Genomic DNA, 19653 nt, shown 5'->3' with positions numbered 1-19653 from the left:
AGTTAACGAAGATACAGCTGTGCCCTCATGTATTATGATGGAATAATCTCAATTTTCCGCCTAAAATGTGGAAAAAAGCAGAGGAAGGTGAATTGGTGAATTAAAATATGGATGGAGCAATGGTGAGCAAGTGAATCTAACGTTACTGAATCGTGCGGAAAGTGCTGTTGTGTCACCTATTATTATTTAGCCCGTATCAGCTGATTCTAATATGCTCACTTAAAGATGTGATAGACCGTCAACTATGCCGATGAAAAATGTCTTAATTTTGTGAATAACTATCTTGCTCATTGAGGCAACAGTTTTCATTGAAGTCGCAACTTTAAAGAGATAAATAACGATGATTTACTTTGTGAAGCATGTACACTTCCATGGTCCTCTATTAAGTTTATGGAAAAAGTTGAAGGCAAAGGTGTAATTTTAAATAATCTTCTAACGTACCTTTTGGATAAATTTTGCCGCGGAGAAATTGATTCGTATCTCCAAACAGAATGCACTTTGGTTGAATGCGGAAATTAAACAATCAATTTCATAACATAATTCACAGAGTCCGGCGATATCTGGTGGAAATGTTTTATATGCATGAGAATAAACTAAAATGGTAAACTTCCACACAATTTTATTTACATAAGTACCGACCCGGTTTCGACACATAGTGGAAGCCTGTGACTCATATGCAAGTATACTCTGCGTTTAAAAGCATCAAGTATATAGCTCAAGTCTCGGATGATATTCCCCTTGATTTCATCATATCATTAATTCCACCATACCTCACCAACATTTTCAACTCGTCACTATCACAAGATCATTTTCCCATTCAATGGAAATCTGCACTAGTTAAATCTATACCAAAAAAGGGAGACACTCTAGATCAATGAAGTTTTCGCACAATATCTTTTCTTTCAATCATTTCAAAGGCACCAGAAAAACTTGTTAATGAACAAATCAATACCTTTCTCAAGCAATATAAAATATTCAATGATTATCAATTTGGTTTTCGGCACGGACATAGTACCCACCACTGCCACCATGTCGGTTCACTTTTATTATCACTTGATGTTTGCTCGTCAGGACTATATTGCAAGTATCAAATCTATGCAGACGTTTTACAGATTTGTTTGCATTCCACAGTCAATAATTTAAGCAATAGCTCGATGTATATCAACGGTGACTTAGTATTCCTCCAAGAATGGTGCAATAATATCTTCGTATGCATAAATCCCAAGCAATACTATTTGGTAACTCAAGAATTATAGCGAGAAAGCTGAGGGATGAACTGCAAAATTTACGTGCTGCCGATTTCTTTTTGCGATTAAGTCAGAAACTTAGGATTAATTAATGGTCAAAATCTCTCTTGGGCATCGCATGTAAATAAAATCACTAAATCTGTTCATCAATCACTTTATCCCCTATTAAAATATAAATATGTCATCCCTACATTTCTTCAAGCGTAAACAATATCTACATTAATATTACCATCATTTTACTATTCTGACATTGCCTACCAGGATCTTTCTCAAGAACTTAGTCTTAAGTTTCAACGTTCCTTGAACATATTCATACTTAAGTAACAATTATCGGACCATGTTAACGATTATATTAAAAAACTTTCATGGCTGAGACTCAATTCTCGACGCCGGCTGCATAATCTTTCTATCTTATATCAAATTCTAAACACAAACACACCGCCTTACGTATCATGCGAGTTCAGGAGTCTTGATACTGTCCAATTGACAAACACGAGAGGGAATCACAATCTTGTTATACCTCATCACCAAACTGTCATTTACAGCAAATAATTTACCGTTACTGCATGTGGGGAATGGAATAATTTTAACCTTTTAACTAGGAACTCATTATCATTGGTATCTTGTAAGAGAAGGCTACATAAAGCACTTTCCACTTCACGCAGGTTTCAAACACCCCCTTCTTGTGTGGGCGTTTTCCTGCAGTAGGTTTTTTCGCTGAAGGATACTACACCCTTATCCTCATGTTTTCTCCCACAAACAGAAATCTTTTTTACGCATAATTTTCACACATACTTTTTTATCTTTTTTAATATTTCACAAATAGTGTTTTTTATATCTTTTTTGTTGTAAACGTTTATTTACCTTTTTTAAATATGTTTGCATTGATGCTATCGAGGGGTTAGGTGGTAAAGGGGACTTCTTAGTCCCAACCTCGCCCGAATAAAGACATCATATTATTATTATTAAAAACGAGTTCTAAGGGCTCCAAACTTCAATAGTGCCATAAAACCGCCCTTGTCGGCTGTGCTTTCAATAGGCACGGGGGGCTGGGGATTTGTGGCATACAGCTGACGACTCATGCCTAGAGAGTTTGTTTTTCAACAAAAGTAGCACATTTCCCTACGTTTAGTTGACTATATAAGTCCATTTTCCTTAGTATAACATGAAACACACACAAAGAAGGAAATCTTTCAGTATACCACTTGCAGTGCAGTAACAGACACAATTCATTGCCTTCTACGGTGCTGATTCATAGCATCGTTTCCTAACTAAATTTGTCATTTTCTTTGTAATTTCCTCATCATGGTGGCGATTTATATTGCAGCAATCAATGCTAACCTTATTATGAGGTTCGCCAGTATATTGAAGGCAATTTCAAGTGGTCCTCCAATTAAATTTAAATAATTGAAAAGATACTGCAGAGAGACAGCAAAACAATATGTGAAATTATACCCTCGGTATTGTATGCCACCGACCGTGCGTAAAATTATCACTCACGGAGCTGCATTCTTCCTTTGTGACAGCTGTTGGAAGAAGCGATTGAGGCACGCAATAAGGACCTGAAAAAATTCCATCGTCGGCTCACTAGAAAATATCAAGAGTGGCTACAAATGAGGATTTTTTTCGGGGACCACTTTTAACGTCAAATTCGATAATTACGCACTATACGCCAATTGAAGAAGTCTTTCAGTATACCTTTTGTAGTGCCCCGCGATTCTATAATAAGAGAAGTTCTCAGCATTGTTCGTTAGTTTTACTTGCCGGTGACTATTTTCTACTACTCTTATAACGATAATCCAGATATGAAAATGAATTTGACCATATTGCATCCACAAGCTTGCCGCGTCGCCGTGCTCGCCGCTGCCGCCGCCCAGAAGCCAAGTCGACGGCACGCTAGAAACAACGATATAAAATCGGGGTTGCTTATTGCTGCAAGAATCTACTTTAGATTCGCAATTTAGAATCTTCGTAAAACGACATGGTATAAGTTGCATGGCGGAAGAGTCTACTTTTCTCTACGTTTATATAGAAAAGGCCGAAAAAAGGAGTTGCCACATTGTTATATATCTATGATTAATAGTTGAAAAAATATATTTCAAAGGCCTCCAATTGCTATAAAAAGAAGTGCTTATTGTGATGGCTGATCAACTGTGTCAATAAACCGATTCATGAAAATACTGCACGAGGATAAATTTCGCAATTTTCAGAAAAAATTGAGGGTGGTTATTTTTCGCTAAATTTCTTCACCTTTTACCTCAAACATATTGTTCATCTGAAAGCACAGGAAAGACAATCTGGAAAGTATTGCAAAATTTACATGAAGGTATGTATGCAAAGTTTCAACTTCTTAGCTCAAAAAAATCGTTTTGAGGTTTCGGCCAGCTTTTTACCATTCTAGCTCACTATGCGGCACTACAGAAACTTTGAGAATTACTCCATCCCATGTATTTTAACCTTGGATTACGCCCTTATATGATAACGTTCTGCATTATGGTTGGAATACGCAATATTATTGCGCTTTCTCCCGCTATGTTGGCGAATAGCACGGTGTAATTCCAACCAGACTAGCAGCTCAACGAGGTCCCCGAGCGTAGGGGGCCAACGCAACGCTTGCGTGTTTCGTGAAGTGGCGGACATGCGCTGTCTTCGCCTCTCCTCTCTCTCCCTCCCCATCTCCAACCCACGCTTGAGGTCTGGTTTCGCTGGGGCGTCCCGGGGCTGCGTCCGACTGCCGCGGCCAGCCGCCACTGACTCATTATATGTGCTACAGGGCAGTCGCTGAGTTGGTCGTGAGCTGATCTGAGCGATGGCTACTAAATTTTCTACTATAGACAGCGAGTGCCTGATAGACGTAAGGAAATATTCACCTCTTTACGGCCACCAATATAATATTTTAAATATTACGCAATGAGGTAGCATACATGGACCGTGATTGCAAGGACATTAGGGCAAAAGCGAAAAAATATTTTTTCTTATATATTTATCAATAAGTTAACATCATTGGCACACATATAATTTACTTTCTTAGTGCACATAAAAGGGGTCAGTCAATGCTCATGAGTCGAAATACACGTTCCTGCTGAAAATTTAAAGCCCCTTCTTCATTGAAAAACTTCATTTAAAAGTCTCTCAGTTCAAAACCTTCTGATCCAGCAAAGCTCCCAGTTCTTTCCGAAGTAGTGATAACATAAGCGACTCTTTTTGTGGAGCTGCCTCACCGCTCACAGCCCACTCCAGAGAGTCGCTCGCACAGTGCGACTCAGCAAAGCGTTTCTGGGTTGAGGGGAGGGGGAGGAGGGGAGTCGAAGAAAGGGGAAGAGGGGAAGGTGGTGAAGGGGATATTTCTGAACGAACTTTTAAAGTGCAACATTTCCAAGATCACAATTTGAAAAATTGATTTCAAATCAATCACGTATTGCATAGTCAAAATGTTTTAGAGGTGATATAACTGAGGAACCATTTCTGCCGATATCTTTCATGAAAGATGGGAAATGTATTCCATCCCCTGTGCTTGGAGATGACGACGATTTATAAAATTCTGTTGCAACAAAATATTTTTTCCGAAACTACATGACCATGTTAACAGTTCATAATTAATTTCCTCGATTAATCTTTGTTGTTTGAGTTAGAACACATTTTCATTTTTGTCACGTATTATTTTCATAAATTTGCCGTTGCCGAAGGTTTTACTTGAGAACTTCCAACCCTTTTTCTTTCACGACGCACATACATGTAGGATGGAGAATTGCGATGAGGGTCATATGTGATTTTTTAGAGTAATACTCCGAAAATGAATCAGAATAATCATTCAGGCGGCGTGAAAAGTTCAGCAGTGGGCTACCCGCGAAAAGTGCCATGTGCTCCCTTTGACTCGCCAAGCGTGCGATGAGCCTCACGCGGAAAATATTTGTGGAAGGAGTCGCGTGCGCATGGAGCCGACCATAGTTATGACATTCAATGTTAAAAAGTGTAGATAGCGTAGCGGACGACGCGGCTGGGGCGACTGCAGCGCATTCGGCGGAAGTTTGCCTAAAACAAGCACCCTCCCCAAACGTTTCCCCACCCCTTCCACTTACCCTTTAGTCCCCATTCCACTTTTCTTCTTGTTTTGCGTGTTGCATGCTGTAAGGATGTTATGGGGATATTATTGAAATAAAATCACAAAATGTGCAAAGCAAATGCCAATTTGTTTCATTGAAATTAACATAAAAATTCACTCAGCTGCCAAGTACAATGATTTGAATTAGTAAGTAAATGAACACTAAACACAGGATGGCGAAAGCCTGACTAATATCTCTCTATGCCTCACTTGTGGACGCTAAGTTCTCGCACCCACACACACAGTGAACTATAATTCCTCAGTGCCATCACAGATTGCGGGATAGGAGCACCACAAATGAAATTCTTTCACCAGTGGCCACCTCACTGCACTGAATATGAGATTATTGATTGCTGAAACACACAGATTCGTAAGCAAATTCAAGATCACTAGACAAGCATTAATGAGCTTAATATACGTGACTACTTTAGATGATCACATTTTCGAAAATATATCGTTGTCAACAACTCCACACACCACACGCAAGCTTAAAAACCTGATGTAGAGGGAATCAAACTAGAAAGAATCAACAACTATATACAAACACGCCTAAAAACGTACATCGCGAGGGCACTATATCTAATCGGTCCACAGTAAGTAGATGTTTTCATAACGATCAAAACTTTCGAAAAGAGGAGACAAAATTTCATTGGCCGATTGCAAAAATCCATGATTGGTCAATGGGTGAGACAGAGGAAGCACACATATTTCATATTTCCCATTTGTTATCAAAGACACCAACTAAGTGACATTATACAAGTTATAAAATAATTTTTAACGTAATAAATTTTATTAATCAAAATTATATTACGAAACCATAGCATTAGTTCAGGTGTACACTCGCCAAGCCCTGATGTCGCACGCTGTCAACAGTTCGCCCGGCCAGTGCCTCCACTGTCGAGCCGACTTCTACCGCTCATGACTCCAATACGGGGAGGGAGTCGTGTGCGGTTTGCGGAGGGGAGGGAGTCACGACTCACCCAATAAGACTCTCTCGCCTCACAGCTCTATCTGCTGAGTCGCACATTTTAACTGACTCACTCGCACACTATTCGTTCACATTCACTATCCCGAAGGAGAATGTTTGCTGGTGCTTTTACTTTAGCATCGAACTCATTTTGTGGCCACCGTTGCTTCCTAAACAACAATCTCTAATAAAATATGCAGAGAGCATGCTATTATTATCAATGTTTTGCATATTTAAGGGGTTATCGATATTGGTGGATTTAACACAAGAAAAACTTGACTTAGCATCCCAAATGCATTTTTCGTTACTCTACGAGCAAGAGTTAACATGTATTTGAATATAATCTTGGCTCTGTCCGCCCGAGATGTTACTTTGCTATATGACTTCATTATGTATTTGTGTAATCTACACGCTTCATCTCCAATGATAGCATGGGGTTAAAGCTCATGACACAAGGGAAATCTGGCAGGAAATTTTTTCTAGATAGAAGTATTTGATTTATAGAATATTCCCATGTCCCCTTATTTTCCATGATCAGACCTGTCTGGCATCAAATTTATAACTAGCGTCAACCATGGCTAGCAACACAATAGAAAAGTATTCCTTGTAGTTAAAAAACAAAGATCCGCTGGGTCATTAGATAGAATTGGGCAGAATGTTCTTACGTATTTTCCGTTCATGGGGCACACACAATTTGGAAAGCTCCATCTCTCTGAAAAATCAAAATCAATCTTCTTCAAAGTCTTATGATTTGGTGGGGGTAGTGAACAAAGGCACTAAACGGCTACACAACGCTTTTAGTGTTTCTTTAAGTATCACACTTATATAATTGCATGAAGTACGAAAAGCAAAACTTAATAACCGAAAGGTTTCTCCTATAGCAAGATGCCCAGAAAAGATAATTCCCCCATGAGTTGACTAATTGGTATTTTTGTATTTCATCATAAAAGAGATATCAAGGAAATACTACGGAGAGAGACTCAGGAGCTCATTCTGATTTTCGAGCATTTACACTAGGAGAAGGTTATTGATGTTGAGCTATTAGGTCAAAGAACCTCTAACATTATTGATAGAGGTTCTTTGACTTAATACACCGTTATAAAGGTGGAAGACTATTAGAGACAGTTACTTAAAATACATGGAAAAACAAAAGCTTGGGAGAGGCTCTGCTGCTTGTCAAAACGTCAAAATGGCTCTTGTATCTGCAGTCGTTATTTCTAGAATTGGTGAAACAGAATAGGAGGGAAGGAAAAATGGAGAGTTTTCCTTTGAGAAACTTTAGGGCAAATTTGAATTCGGATAAGATTTATTAACATAGTTCTTTTCAGAACATAGAGCAAAACTGCGGAGAGAGATTCAGGAGATAATTCTGAATTTCGAGCACTCGCATCAAAAAGAAGGCATCGATATTGAGCTATTAGGTCAAAGAACCTGTCATTATCGTTAGTGTAATTGTTAAGAAGAGAAATAATTGAGACGATTCAAGAGCGCAAAAATCCATACTTTGATAACTCACAGAAGTGTAAGATATTAAGGAAGAATTCAAAGACAGCAAATTATTACTTCATGGCTAGCTCAAAATTATAATGAGAGATCAAGGGAGAAATTGGACATAATTAAACACATAACAAGACAATGAAATTGACCATTTTGTGTAAATCATAGCTTTGAAAATTAAAAAAAATATTTCCAATGTTAATTGCGAAGGCACAAGGTATCAGGAGAAAATCGTCTTCCATTTCTACTATGCTCCAAGTCAACCCCTCGACAATCAAACAGTTAATGAAATGAGTTTTCTGTTCGAAACATTGTTGTCAGCAAGGAAACAAAATATATCACACAGAAACATTGGAAAAACATCACATGCCGAATATACATACTACTTCACTCATTCACACGGCCCCTTAAGCGCAGGCATACAAATAAATTCACAGGTAAGGAAAGAAAGGGATGGGAACATATACCAGTCAATGTATGTCCCAAGTCAGAGGTTATTAATATAATGCTTCAGATGATACGCTAAAAGAGCATATTGCACCTGTGGATTTCTAAGGAATGGTTTATCAAACAAATACTACTTCTTTCCAGGGAAGCCAATATCACCTTCGGGGATTACATCGGGATGTTCCAGAAAAAGACTGAAAACAGATTACTGCAGCTTGGCGAGGCGGAATTTAAGAGACTGATGTCCATTGAAGGACTCTTGTTCGATGTAGAAAAAGACATGTTGAAGGACATGGGACAAGACCAAATCATCGAGAACATGAGCCGGGTGGCTCTAATCGTTCCGGGAGGTGAAGAGGTGGAGATCTCAGGAGCGATGCCTTATAATGCAGATAACAACGTATTGGAAAGAGCCATCAACGCCCACATGAGAAGTAAAAAAAAAGATCTTCAAGCTAGAAAATTTGAGGTAAGTTTATGCGTACCTCATTCGCATTGTCTACATCTGCGTTTTCCTACATTTCATGGTAAATGATACCAATTCATTAGAATTATAAGAGGGAAAATTACCGAAGAATTTGCTTTTTGGATCCGTCATTAAGGCTACATCACATTTGGATGTCTGATTATTATCAACCCATAGATACTCCATGCGCCGAAATATCGGCCTGAAATTTAATCGCACGTAAAAAATGTTCATAATCTTTTGAAATTGTTTAACTTTGACACAGGAGACTATATGAATGTTTATCACTTCTATTAAAGTGATATGTCTTCTACTTTATTTGTTGTTTGATATTTTGTCGGTCTCGGTCCATTCCAACTTATGTAACACCGCCCATCCTCATAATCTTCCCCCTCTCTCTCTCCCTTAACCCAAAGTTTCGGCACTAGTGAAGTGAGAAAGTTTGAGCAAGATAGTGTGAATGGATTATAATAGTAAAATGTGCCAGCGAGAACCTTATCCAATTCCTATGTGTGTTTGACAGCGAAGTGCCCATTTGTGTTATGAGAAGTCCCCTATTTTCCCTTCCCCTTTGTATTTTTCCGGACTTGGATTCATCGCTTTCATTTCGGCGATGCCAGAAAGTACATTCCTTTTAATCCCATTTGTCTTATCACAAAGGCTCGACACTCTGTTCACAGGTTTTTTTCTCGTCCATTGGGCGGAAACGAAATGGTAGGTAATTGATATTTTCAATATCATTTACAGTTTCAACGTCCTGGGAGTCATAGTGAGCCCCCGCGCCCAATAACGTTACATTTTCTGTACATGACTTCCATACGCTAAAATTCTTATTTGCGGTTTCTTTAGTTAAAATATTTGTATTTTACGCTTAAATAATTTATGTTCACATTTTTACCTACAATAAGTAATATTTGGTCACAGTCAGTAAAATTTTAAATTATAATACTGCACAATGACGATATCTGTTATACATGTGGCATAAAAAGGGGTAGGATTGTATCCGGCAGTAAAAACGACATATTCCTATGAGACGGCAAAGTATGGTAATGCGGGTTGCGTAACTGCCTATGGCTACCGGATTCTGCCAAAGTTGCGAAAACGCAACATTTATTTTGTACCATAAGCAATTTTTTTTTAAGGTCCATATTTTCACTTGACCTTATTTATCATGTTAATATCTAATTTGCTAATTAACGGAACTGTGTTTTCTCTGTTGAAAATGACTCTGCATATGACAAAGTCACTCAACAGATGAAAGCTTTATCCTTCGTTCTCCGCAGTCATCAGCCACTAATCAATCATCACTGCCTCAATATTTTACTGAGTAAGCATGGCAAGTCGCTGTGGAAAAAAAACTCAACTAAATGGAAGATCCCGTTTAGTTAGTCTGGTTATGATAGGTTCTGAGGAATCACTTGGCTCCTCTAAAAGTGCAAAATCTCGTATTGAATGCTTTCTGCTGTGAGTAAACGACATCATTTTACGGACAGTAATAGTGTCAAAGAATCAATTCATTTCACGAATGTCTCAGTCATTTAGGAGAGAACACGATTCTAAACTAGAGCTGTGCGAGAGTCTCGTCTCGACGGTCGAGACGAGAAATTCATTTCTCGGCATTGTCGGGACGAGACTCTCGGCGCGGCGAGAGTCTCGCCTAGGTCGAGAGTCTTGACGAGAGTCGAGAAGTCTCGCCCCTTCGGGATTTCTCGACACCCGTCGAGACTCACGGGAAAGGCGAGAATTTCCGATGAATACCGCAATCAGTCGTTAATAGAGATTACTGGGGTATCCCTTACTACTTTTATGGATTTATTCACACTATAAAAATATTTTATTTAATTGACAATTTAAGCACACTTTATTACTTAATCAACCAAAATTGACTGGTAACCATGAACCTTAGTTACCATAAATAAACATTTCAAAAAGATACATAAAATTCTATTAAATTCTATAGAAAAAATAAAATATGCTTAAATTGTCAATGTCCACCTTATGTTACAACTGTTTTTAGTTTTGGAAATATTTAATATAAAATGTTAATCATGGAGTGTAGGTGTTTAAATTGAAACGTAAATTGTGCCGACGTTTCCGTTTATTTACAATCCATTATCAGGGCTTGTAATGAAATTGAGCAATTAATTTTGATACACAGGCATGTTAAAGGGTTACATCAATGTTAAATATTATAGTAATATAATAGAAAAGAAACTTTCACTAGATAATTAAAAAAAGAATAGATCAACGTTTAATTATATAGAATTTTATATATTTTTTGAAATGTTTATTTATGGTAACTAAGGTTCATGGTTACCAGTCAATTTTGCTTGGTTAAATAATAAAATATGCTTAAATTGTCTATTTCGATATTATATTACAACTATTTTTAGCTTTGGAAACACATATAATGATGTCTTAAAATAATCTTTTTGCTAAACTATTTTCAATGTCTAAAATAGAAATAGTGTTATTTTTTCGGGGAGCCGGGAGTCTCGACGGGTGTCGAGAAATCTCGAAGGGGCGAGACTTCTCGAGTATCGTCAAGACTCTCGACCCAGGCGAGAGTCTCGCCGCGCCGAGAGTCTCGTCCCGACAATGCCGAGAAATGAAATTCTCGTCTCGACCGTCGAGACTCTCGGGTGGTCGAGAGTCTCGCACAGCCCTATTCTAAACTCACCGGCGAGGGCTAAATTAAATCATTCGATGGGTTGCTAATATTAAGTCCGCTCAGGATACGACAATGTCCCACATCTATGATATCAAAATGGCATTGGCATTGATATATTTTATTCTATAATGAGTCTAAAAGATTTTTATTTTTGCTTCGGTGTATACGATTTAATAATATAAATAGCAGGTAACAACGGCGGGATTTGGACAAATTAGCTCCTTTTCGTGAGATTTCTGTGTTGTTAGCTTAAAATTGTGAGGAAAGGTATCAGACAGGAATATTCAAATCGATAGACGAACAGCTGCTAAATTTCCGAGGTAAATGTTCATTTCATCAGATCATTCCCAATAAGCCCGCTAAATATGGTATTTAAGTTGTGCAATTACTGAAGCTAGAAATATTTACAATAGAACTATGGAATACACATAGAGATTCAACCACCGGCCCATTTAAAATGTCATATAAGCCACATACTCCTGTAATGCGTCAAGATAGAAACATGAAAGGTACAGGATTGAATGCGACTGCAGGAATTGGTATTCCAGCACTCAAGTAGCCTGCTCTAAAGAAACCACTTTCTTTTGGGCTTTAAGAAAACATGAAAAGGAGATACCTTTGCAGTAGCTGAATTTTAAAATAGAAAAGGAAAGATTAGCTATTTTGAATTTATGGAGACATGACTCTTGCTTCCTTTGCCCCAAAGAAAAATAAAAATGTAATTTAAGTAAATGTAAAAAAATGTAAGTTAAGTTTCGTCAATACATTTTGATTTAAAAATTTATAACAGGTCAGGGGAAATGTTGAAGCCAGAAATGATGACAATGTATAATTTATCTAAGGCAGGCGTTGATCCTATAGATGAAATGTGTGGAACATACTTAAAATATAAAAGGTGTAGGCGGTGGCCATTAGTTATTTATTACAGAAGGTTAGATTTTGCTGGTATAAATTCCAAAATGGTATACCTTTCCAAATACTCGGGAACTCAAATTTTTCGTGGATATTTTAAATGGATTTTGGTCGAGATTTAGTAATCTAACTATCTCAGTAATACAAATCCAACTCGTCAATTACTAACCCCCTAAGGACATATATAAAACGCGCCTACCTACGCCTCTCCTTCATTCTCAAAAATTTCCCATGTCCTCTCACTGTCTTTTCCGACAGGTTTCCCATTCCCGCTTAGTTTCACGTAGTACTTCATTATTCATTTCTTTAAACAGTTTTTGCCCACGACAGTCCTTTGTGACACTTCATCTCCTTATGGCCGTCTATGAAGAGAGAAGACAGTGAAAGACTGTGGACACAGAGCTGGGCTAAAGGATTATTAGGTAATAAATAATCAACTATAAATAAGTGAACAATACGGGTATTTGGACAATGCCAATCACTTGAGCTCCCTTTCAAACCCATGGTTCGACACTAGTGTTGCCGCGAGACTCGAGAATTTCTCGTCTCGTCTCATTTTCGAGACAACACTCGAGACGAGACTATTGGGTAGAATTCGAGACAAGACTCGAGACGAGACCCACTGTTTGACGAGACGAGACGATACCACTTCCACGAGACTCTCGAAAGTCTCGAAATACAGACATATGTTTAGCATTGGTATTTTATATAGCTTTATCCCTCAAACTATGTCCTTCTATTGAGATGAAGTAAATATTACGTTTTTCTTAAGTATTACATTCTAAATTGAATTCAACAATAACTTTTAGATATATTATCTAACTATAAAAAAAGAATATTTGCCGAAAAGGCAATTTCTCAATGCAAGAGCGTGACTTCTGAGCCATGTTTGGGATTATTAATGGCCGTCTACTTTTCCTTTTTTCCTGCGATAATAAACTTGGAAAATTTATCCTGCAAAACTGAATTATTTTCTAAAAAGGAAACTTTTAGCGCTTACCCCTACGACAAAATTATCTCGGATAATACTCGCATATGTGTAAAGTATCACTCAGCGGCACTTGCAATCCTTCTTATAGTTTGCTTGCTAGGGGAAAACGATGCCCATTTCGAATAGCGCAGAGCACATTACCTCGGCAGAAAGATGGATGATATTTTAAATAACTATTTACCTCTTCCTGTATGATATACCTTCCGAGGTTTGTGAGAGTATTTAACATAATATCACTAAATTGTGTTGAGGATGTCACTTTTAAAAAGATAACTACAATTGGATTTCCTTTGACATATTTTTCTAGCCAAAAGTCCATTTAATCAAAAAGTCCATACTGGATCATCTGATCATTATTCATGCAGTCCATTCTAAAAGGGGCTTGAAACCTCTAGAAAAACTCTGTTTGCAGATTTTTGCGAAATTTCTGAGAGGAAAAATCATTCGCCCTGACCGGGATTTGAACTGAGATCTCTGGATTTGCAAGTTACTTATTACTCTAATTTTTGAATAAATGTTTCTTTCTTTCCAATAAAATATTAATAGTGATTTTATGCCTTCAGGTTTTTTTAAAATTTCGATGATATTCCGTTTCAAACCAGCGAGTTGTCCTAAAAATCAACTTCTTTCTTCAACTGTACTATTTTGAAAACTGCTGGCCATTCTGCTTTTGAAACGTCAAGATTGGTCAGCTATTTTAGCTTTAGAGAACGAGATACATAAAACAATAAATATTTATTAAAATTGCTTGAACTTATCATAGAGTAGCGTATTATAAATATTATGGAAACTTGGGAAGGATGACGAGAAAAGACTAGAGTCATGTGGGAGGATGTGGATGTGACGAATAAAGGAGAATGTAAAGTGGCCGTAGAGTGTCGATGAAGTGCTGGACATGGTGGGTGCGGAGAGGCAGATTGTAGATAAGATACGGAGGAGACAGAAGGTATGGATGGGGCGAGTACTTAGCGGGGAAAAGGGGGTTGAAAACAATGTTAGAGGTTAGAATCAGGGATGCTAACTTACAAAAAATATTATGGGGGCCAAACCGGGGATCATGCCCAAAGAAATTTTATAAGTAGTGAGTTTAAAGTTTTTTTTTAGCATTTAAGAAGAGTCATATGATCAAAATAAGAACCCTGATAACTCGAATCTCGATATCTGGACACTCCGGAGAAAATTTGCAAGCCGGACAAATTTTTTCCTCACACCAATTACAAATTTTTGAGGGGGCTCGCGCCCCCTCAGGCCCCATGGAGTTGGCGCCACTGGGTAGAATTTTAGGTAAATGAGGGATAGGAAGGAAAAAAAAGAATTTTTAGATAGAATGAAAGGGAGTGGGCCTTATTGTGAATTGAAGAGGGAAGTGGTTAATGGGGAGGGAGAATCCCGGAATTCTCCTCAAGTACTCAATGGAAACCTATCTTAATCGGTAGGGTACTTTATTAACAAGCGCATTATATTAAGCAAGTTTACAAAAAAATTCAACGATACTAATCATGTGTCATGGAAATTATAAACAATTGAATGATAGCATGCCAAAAAGGGCGAAGTCATCTAAATCTCATCCGCCCACTGGGATAGGATTTAATTAAATGCCGTTTGCGCTTGAGGGTTTAACATTATTTTTACTTTTATTTTCTTAAGCCTTCTTTGGATACATCTGTATTAAATTTGTGTCTACATTCTCATTTTAGAAATTTTTCGTTTTAAGCCAAGGCGGTCTGGCCAGGTCGGCGATCGCCTAGGGCTCCTAGCTCTGGGGACCCCCAGAGTCTTCTGGATTATCAATAATAGAGTACATAGTGCATAACATTCATAACGCTTTGAGGGAGTTGTGTTAAGAACTGCCATTCAGAGGACTTATGTTTCGGCCCTTCGGGGTTCGAACTCCGGGGCCCCTCACAACGCTCTTGAATATCATGGAACGGCCGCCTAGCTTTGAGGCGCTGATAGTGATCTCTTCTCTCTCTTCCTTGTCCCACACTTCGGCCAAATTCGACGACGAGTTCGTGTGAATGTCCCTTGTGAGACGAGACCCTGGTGGCTACCACAAGTGTGACCTTGAATATTTCGGTATATATTGGGGACAGCTGCGGATCATATGACATGCAATTTTTTCCCCCGTCTACTCTTCCCAAAATTTCAGTTCCGTAGCGGAACCCGATATCCTCGCAGGTAGTGGATACCGTAATTCATTCATCCAGAAAAAATATCAGATAATTTGTCTGTGTAAAGTTACACATCTCACTTGTCTGATTTATTGGCTAAGGGGTATCGATTACCGTGGAAATTAGCGCCAATTAGTTCTCCCAGGTCGGGAAGCAGGGAAGAAAGCGTTATTGGAGGGGGAAAGTTGCGCGCACAGCACATATATTCCCTTTTTTCCCTCACATAGATCGCGAAATACTTATGAATCCTTAGTAGTTCAGTGAATGCATGTGGTGAATGCTGGTTTGACAAGTGAGAGGGTTTCATGCTCAATTGAAGTGTTAATATGAAACGCGTTAACAAACGCGGTGCGCAGAAATAAATGAGAAGAAAAAAAATACTTTTTTATGTTAATAATATCTCAAAAATGTCAGTGCTTGGCTGAACAAGAACTGAGTTTCCTGAATCGGTTTACTACACAAGGAGAGTTTAGATACAGATTCAGGTACGTTGTAATATCCGTATTTTCATTTTAATAGTATGAAAAATACAGTCTTTTGAGGCGCTTCCTGTCACCTTCCCGTAGGGTTATTTCTTCTCTTAACAATTGCGTTTATTTTTTAGTTCGTTTTGTACATGCATTTTAATTATTTGTGCGCTTGGTTTCTATTGTCAATAAGTATACGTAACGCAAACAAAGAAAAGAAACGCAATATCTGCCGTGATATACCTGATACCAGAGGCGGATATAAGTTTGGACCAATGGGGAGGGTGGTTAACCGGAACCGGTTAAAATGGGGTCTGCCGAAGGGGTTTGGGTATATAGGATATTCGGGATTTTCGAGGTGGCGGCGGAGATTTCAAAAACGGCGGGTTTTGGCTTATTCTTTGATAAATAAAGATTACTATTCACACATAGTAAGCCGATTCATTAGTAAAAGTTTTATGGTGGTCATCTACATCTGCATACTACCCCGCAAGCTGCCTCAATAGCCGTGTGGCGGGGGATGTCAGGGCACCCGCCGTATCCATTTATAAAGGAAATGTTCTAAAGAAATTACACCTAGCATGTATTTAAATCCTTTGTCGTTCAGGGGAGATAACGAAATCCCGCACCCATCCGTTCGCCTTAATATCTCACTTATTTTATCGTTTTGGTCGTACCTGGAAATGGAGTGGGGTTCTTATATGATGATCTTTGTGCCGCTCTTACTATTCAAGATATCCATTTTCAATTTCTCAATAAATCTAAGTCTAGCGTGCAGCCTCCGAGTCTCTAGCGGCTCCCAACTCAATTCGTTCAACATCCGTGTGACTATTTCTGTACGGCAGCAGCAGTTTTTGACGAGTCCCGAATCCCGGATAGTTTGCAGGGAATGAGGGCTTCAAGAGGACGGATTCCGCGAAAACCTCTGCCACCTATTTTAAATCTATCATTGCAATAAAATGATCCGAAAAAGTTAGGAAATTGATCTCCTGAACTATTCTTCTGGATTTTCTGCGGGCGCGTTGCTTCCCGTTCCTTTGACGTATGGGTCATTCCACATCAATTCAACCAAAGAAAAATCACTTTCTCACCCACCATCTCAGATTTTGATGAAACTTGGCTTGTTTGTTTTACGCATAAAGATGAGTCACCATGCCAAATTTTAACACTCTACCTCTTACCGTTTCCTTTTTATAGCCTTTTAAAGTTTTGCATTTCCGCAAATTCTAACCTATGGATATCGCAAAATGGAGGACGCTTACGTTTCGAAAATTATTTGTAACTTTTTTATTTACCATTAAATCTCCATGAACATTTATAGGCTTATTCTTAAAACAATGAAAAATATAGGAAAAAATACCTCAAACCTCTAAGTTAACCTACTAGGGCTGAAAAAAAATATTTTGTTTGCATCTTTGTATTTTTTTTAAACGAAGACATAGTTTAGCGTAAAATTAAATATCATCGAAAGGGTATGTAATAATCATAAAAACTTTTTTTTCTAAATAATCCTTACTAAATGGGCTATCAAATGCTTTAAAAAAATTCATGGGGTTTTGATTCCTTTGCTGAGTTTCATTGCATTATATATTAGGTTTCCAATTTATTTTTTCCGTCCAATTTTACCGAACAATAAGGATTTCCAGGGATTATAATGATCTTTAGGCTTGCACTATTATTAAGGATATCTGAAGGTATATTTTATTATTCAATTCATAACATCATATTTTAACCTGTATTACTTGTTCAAAGAACTTAATTTCAAACAAACTCAAAAATTAAAAATAAACAATAGGTGTTAACTTACCTATATAAACTATTTAATATTTCAAACATCTTAATTACATTCCAAATTTTACAGGAAACATTTAATGGAGTTTTGAAAATTTCTCTTCAATTGAGCTGACACATTTTTCTGGAAACCTATAGGTCCTTCCGGTCGAAGTGTAAGGAGGATCAACAATTGCAAGTACATGAGGTATCGGCACGGTGCAAATATCCTCTCGCTTTGGCCATATAAATGATGGTGATGGCCCTGCAGGATGCATAAATTGAACAGTCACATCACCTTCTTCTTTATTCACTTCAGTTATGATTCCAAAGTACCATAGATTATCATATTTACAAGCCACGTAGCATGATGGATTCAAATTTTCTTCTGTCACGAATGATGTTGATTTATTCCTCAAGTTAAACGTGAGGGCAGGTTTCTCATCGGAACTGATCCTCCTTGCTTCCAAGTTCCCTGAACTGTCTATCGGCTTAAAGTTATGGAAGCTTCTGGTTCCAGGGACTGTTTCTATGTCCTCAAAGCGTTTTTCTAAGTCAGAACGTGTCTTAAGCATTTCATCTTTAGAAATATAATAAAAATTAACTTTTGTAATGTTTGATTTACAAAACTCGTACAAATGTGATGGAGACAGAATCTGATTTCCAAGAGGTCTCTGAAGACTTTCCTTTCTTGCCAACCTTTTCACGGTGCCTCCAATTCCATCGCATTCAGTCTTCCCATGGCTAGTTGCAAAAAACGACCACTGTGCCTTGATCTTAAAATCTTGTTCATGCAAGCAGAGGTTGATAAAATTAAATTTATTTTTATATTGGCCTGCACAGCCATCACTGAAGTAGTGAATCTCTGTTACATGTGAATAATTTTCTTTAACGTACTCTGTCACAATTTCTTGCATTTTGTAGACCATACAAACATCATGTTTCATGTCATCGGATATTATACAAAGAGACAAGACCAACCTTTCATTTACAACACTGCTTAGGTTAACTATAATAGGGTGTACAGTGCAGGAGTCAGATGTCCAGTGGTATCCCTGGGCTTCATCCTGGATAGTGAACGAGTAATTTTCACTGAAGTCCAATGACACTACAGCAATGTTTCCATTGGAAGATTCCTTTAGTGTTTTGAAAAACTTTGATTGCGACTTAGCAATGAAGGAGTGGGGAACAAGTTTTTCCAATTTGGATGTTAGGTCTTCAATATAGTCTTCAATTATTGCTGTTTGAGTAATCATTTGAGTTCTGTCGGTTGAAAACCACTGATTAAATTCAATTGTGTCGTCTTCGTCATAATCTTCAAATTTTGTAAGTAAAAAACTTGTTAGATTTTCCTTTGGTGGGCATAGGCTACAGTGCCTTAACATACATTCTCGACTTGGGTTTTCACATACCAACATTTTTGTCAGGTCTTTGTAGTTTTCTTCAAAGTGTGCTGCATGAATTAATAATATTACGTTCTGATGAATAGTGCAGACACATACTGAGTGGGTGCCGCTGGCACCTGCTAAAACACACCATTTCGGGCGAAGAGAGCAGAACTTAGAAAAAACAACTTTAATTGCTGGATGCTCTATTTTAAAATTTGAATAAAGTTCACGTAGGTTGCCTGAAACCAACCGTTTTCTTTCATATTGTTTTTTCCCTATGCTCACAACATCTTTCATCCCAGGCAAAACTCTAGACTGCTCATCACTTTGAAAATATTGTTTTACCAACTCAACAACTTCAGGTTTAAGTTTTTTCCCTCTTTTTGAGTCTGGTTCTGCTAACAAGCCTTTTTCATTTAAAAGTTTCTGTGCTTGACGTACCGAATAATCTGAAACCTGAAAAGTGTCTTTAATTTTTTGCCTAGACCAGTCTAGTGATGCTGGTATAGTCAGTAGCTGAATCTGTTTTTTCTTTGTTGTTAAATGTAGATTGTCCT

The 19653-nt window shown here is 37.9% G+C and overlaps 1 protein-coding gene across 1 annotated transcript in view; it reads left to right on the top strand.

Moving 5' to 3' along the window:
* LOC124170016 overlaps window positions 1–19653 on the top strand; it is a 99688-nt gene that overhangs the window by 66430 nt on the left and 13605 nt on the right. The window contains exon 7 of the mRNA XM_046548700.1: window positions 8405–8729. Within this exon, the coding sequence (XP_046404656.1) occupies window positions 8405–8729 (325 nt within the window). The remainder of the gene's footprint in view (window positions 1–8404; window positions 8730–19653) is intronic.

Source organism: Ischnura elegans, chromosome 13 (assembly GCF_921293095.1).
Source record: "Ischnura elegans chromosome 13, ioIscEleg1.1, whole genome shotgun sequence".
Lineage (NCBI taxonomy): Eukaryota > Metazoa > Arthropoda > Insecta > Odonata > Coenagrionidae > Ischnura > Ischnura elegans.
The sequence above is the reverse complement of the archived record's forward strand: the minus strand, read 5'-3'. Positions and strand labels throughout refer to the sequence as shown.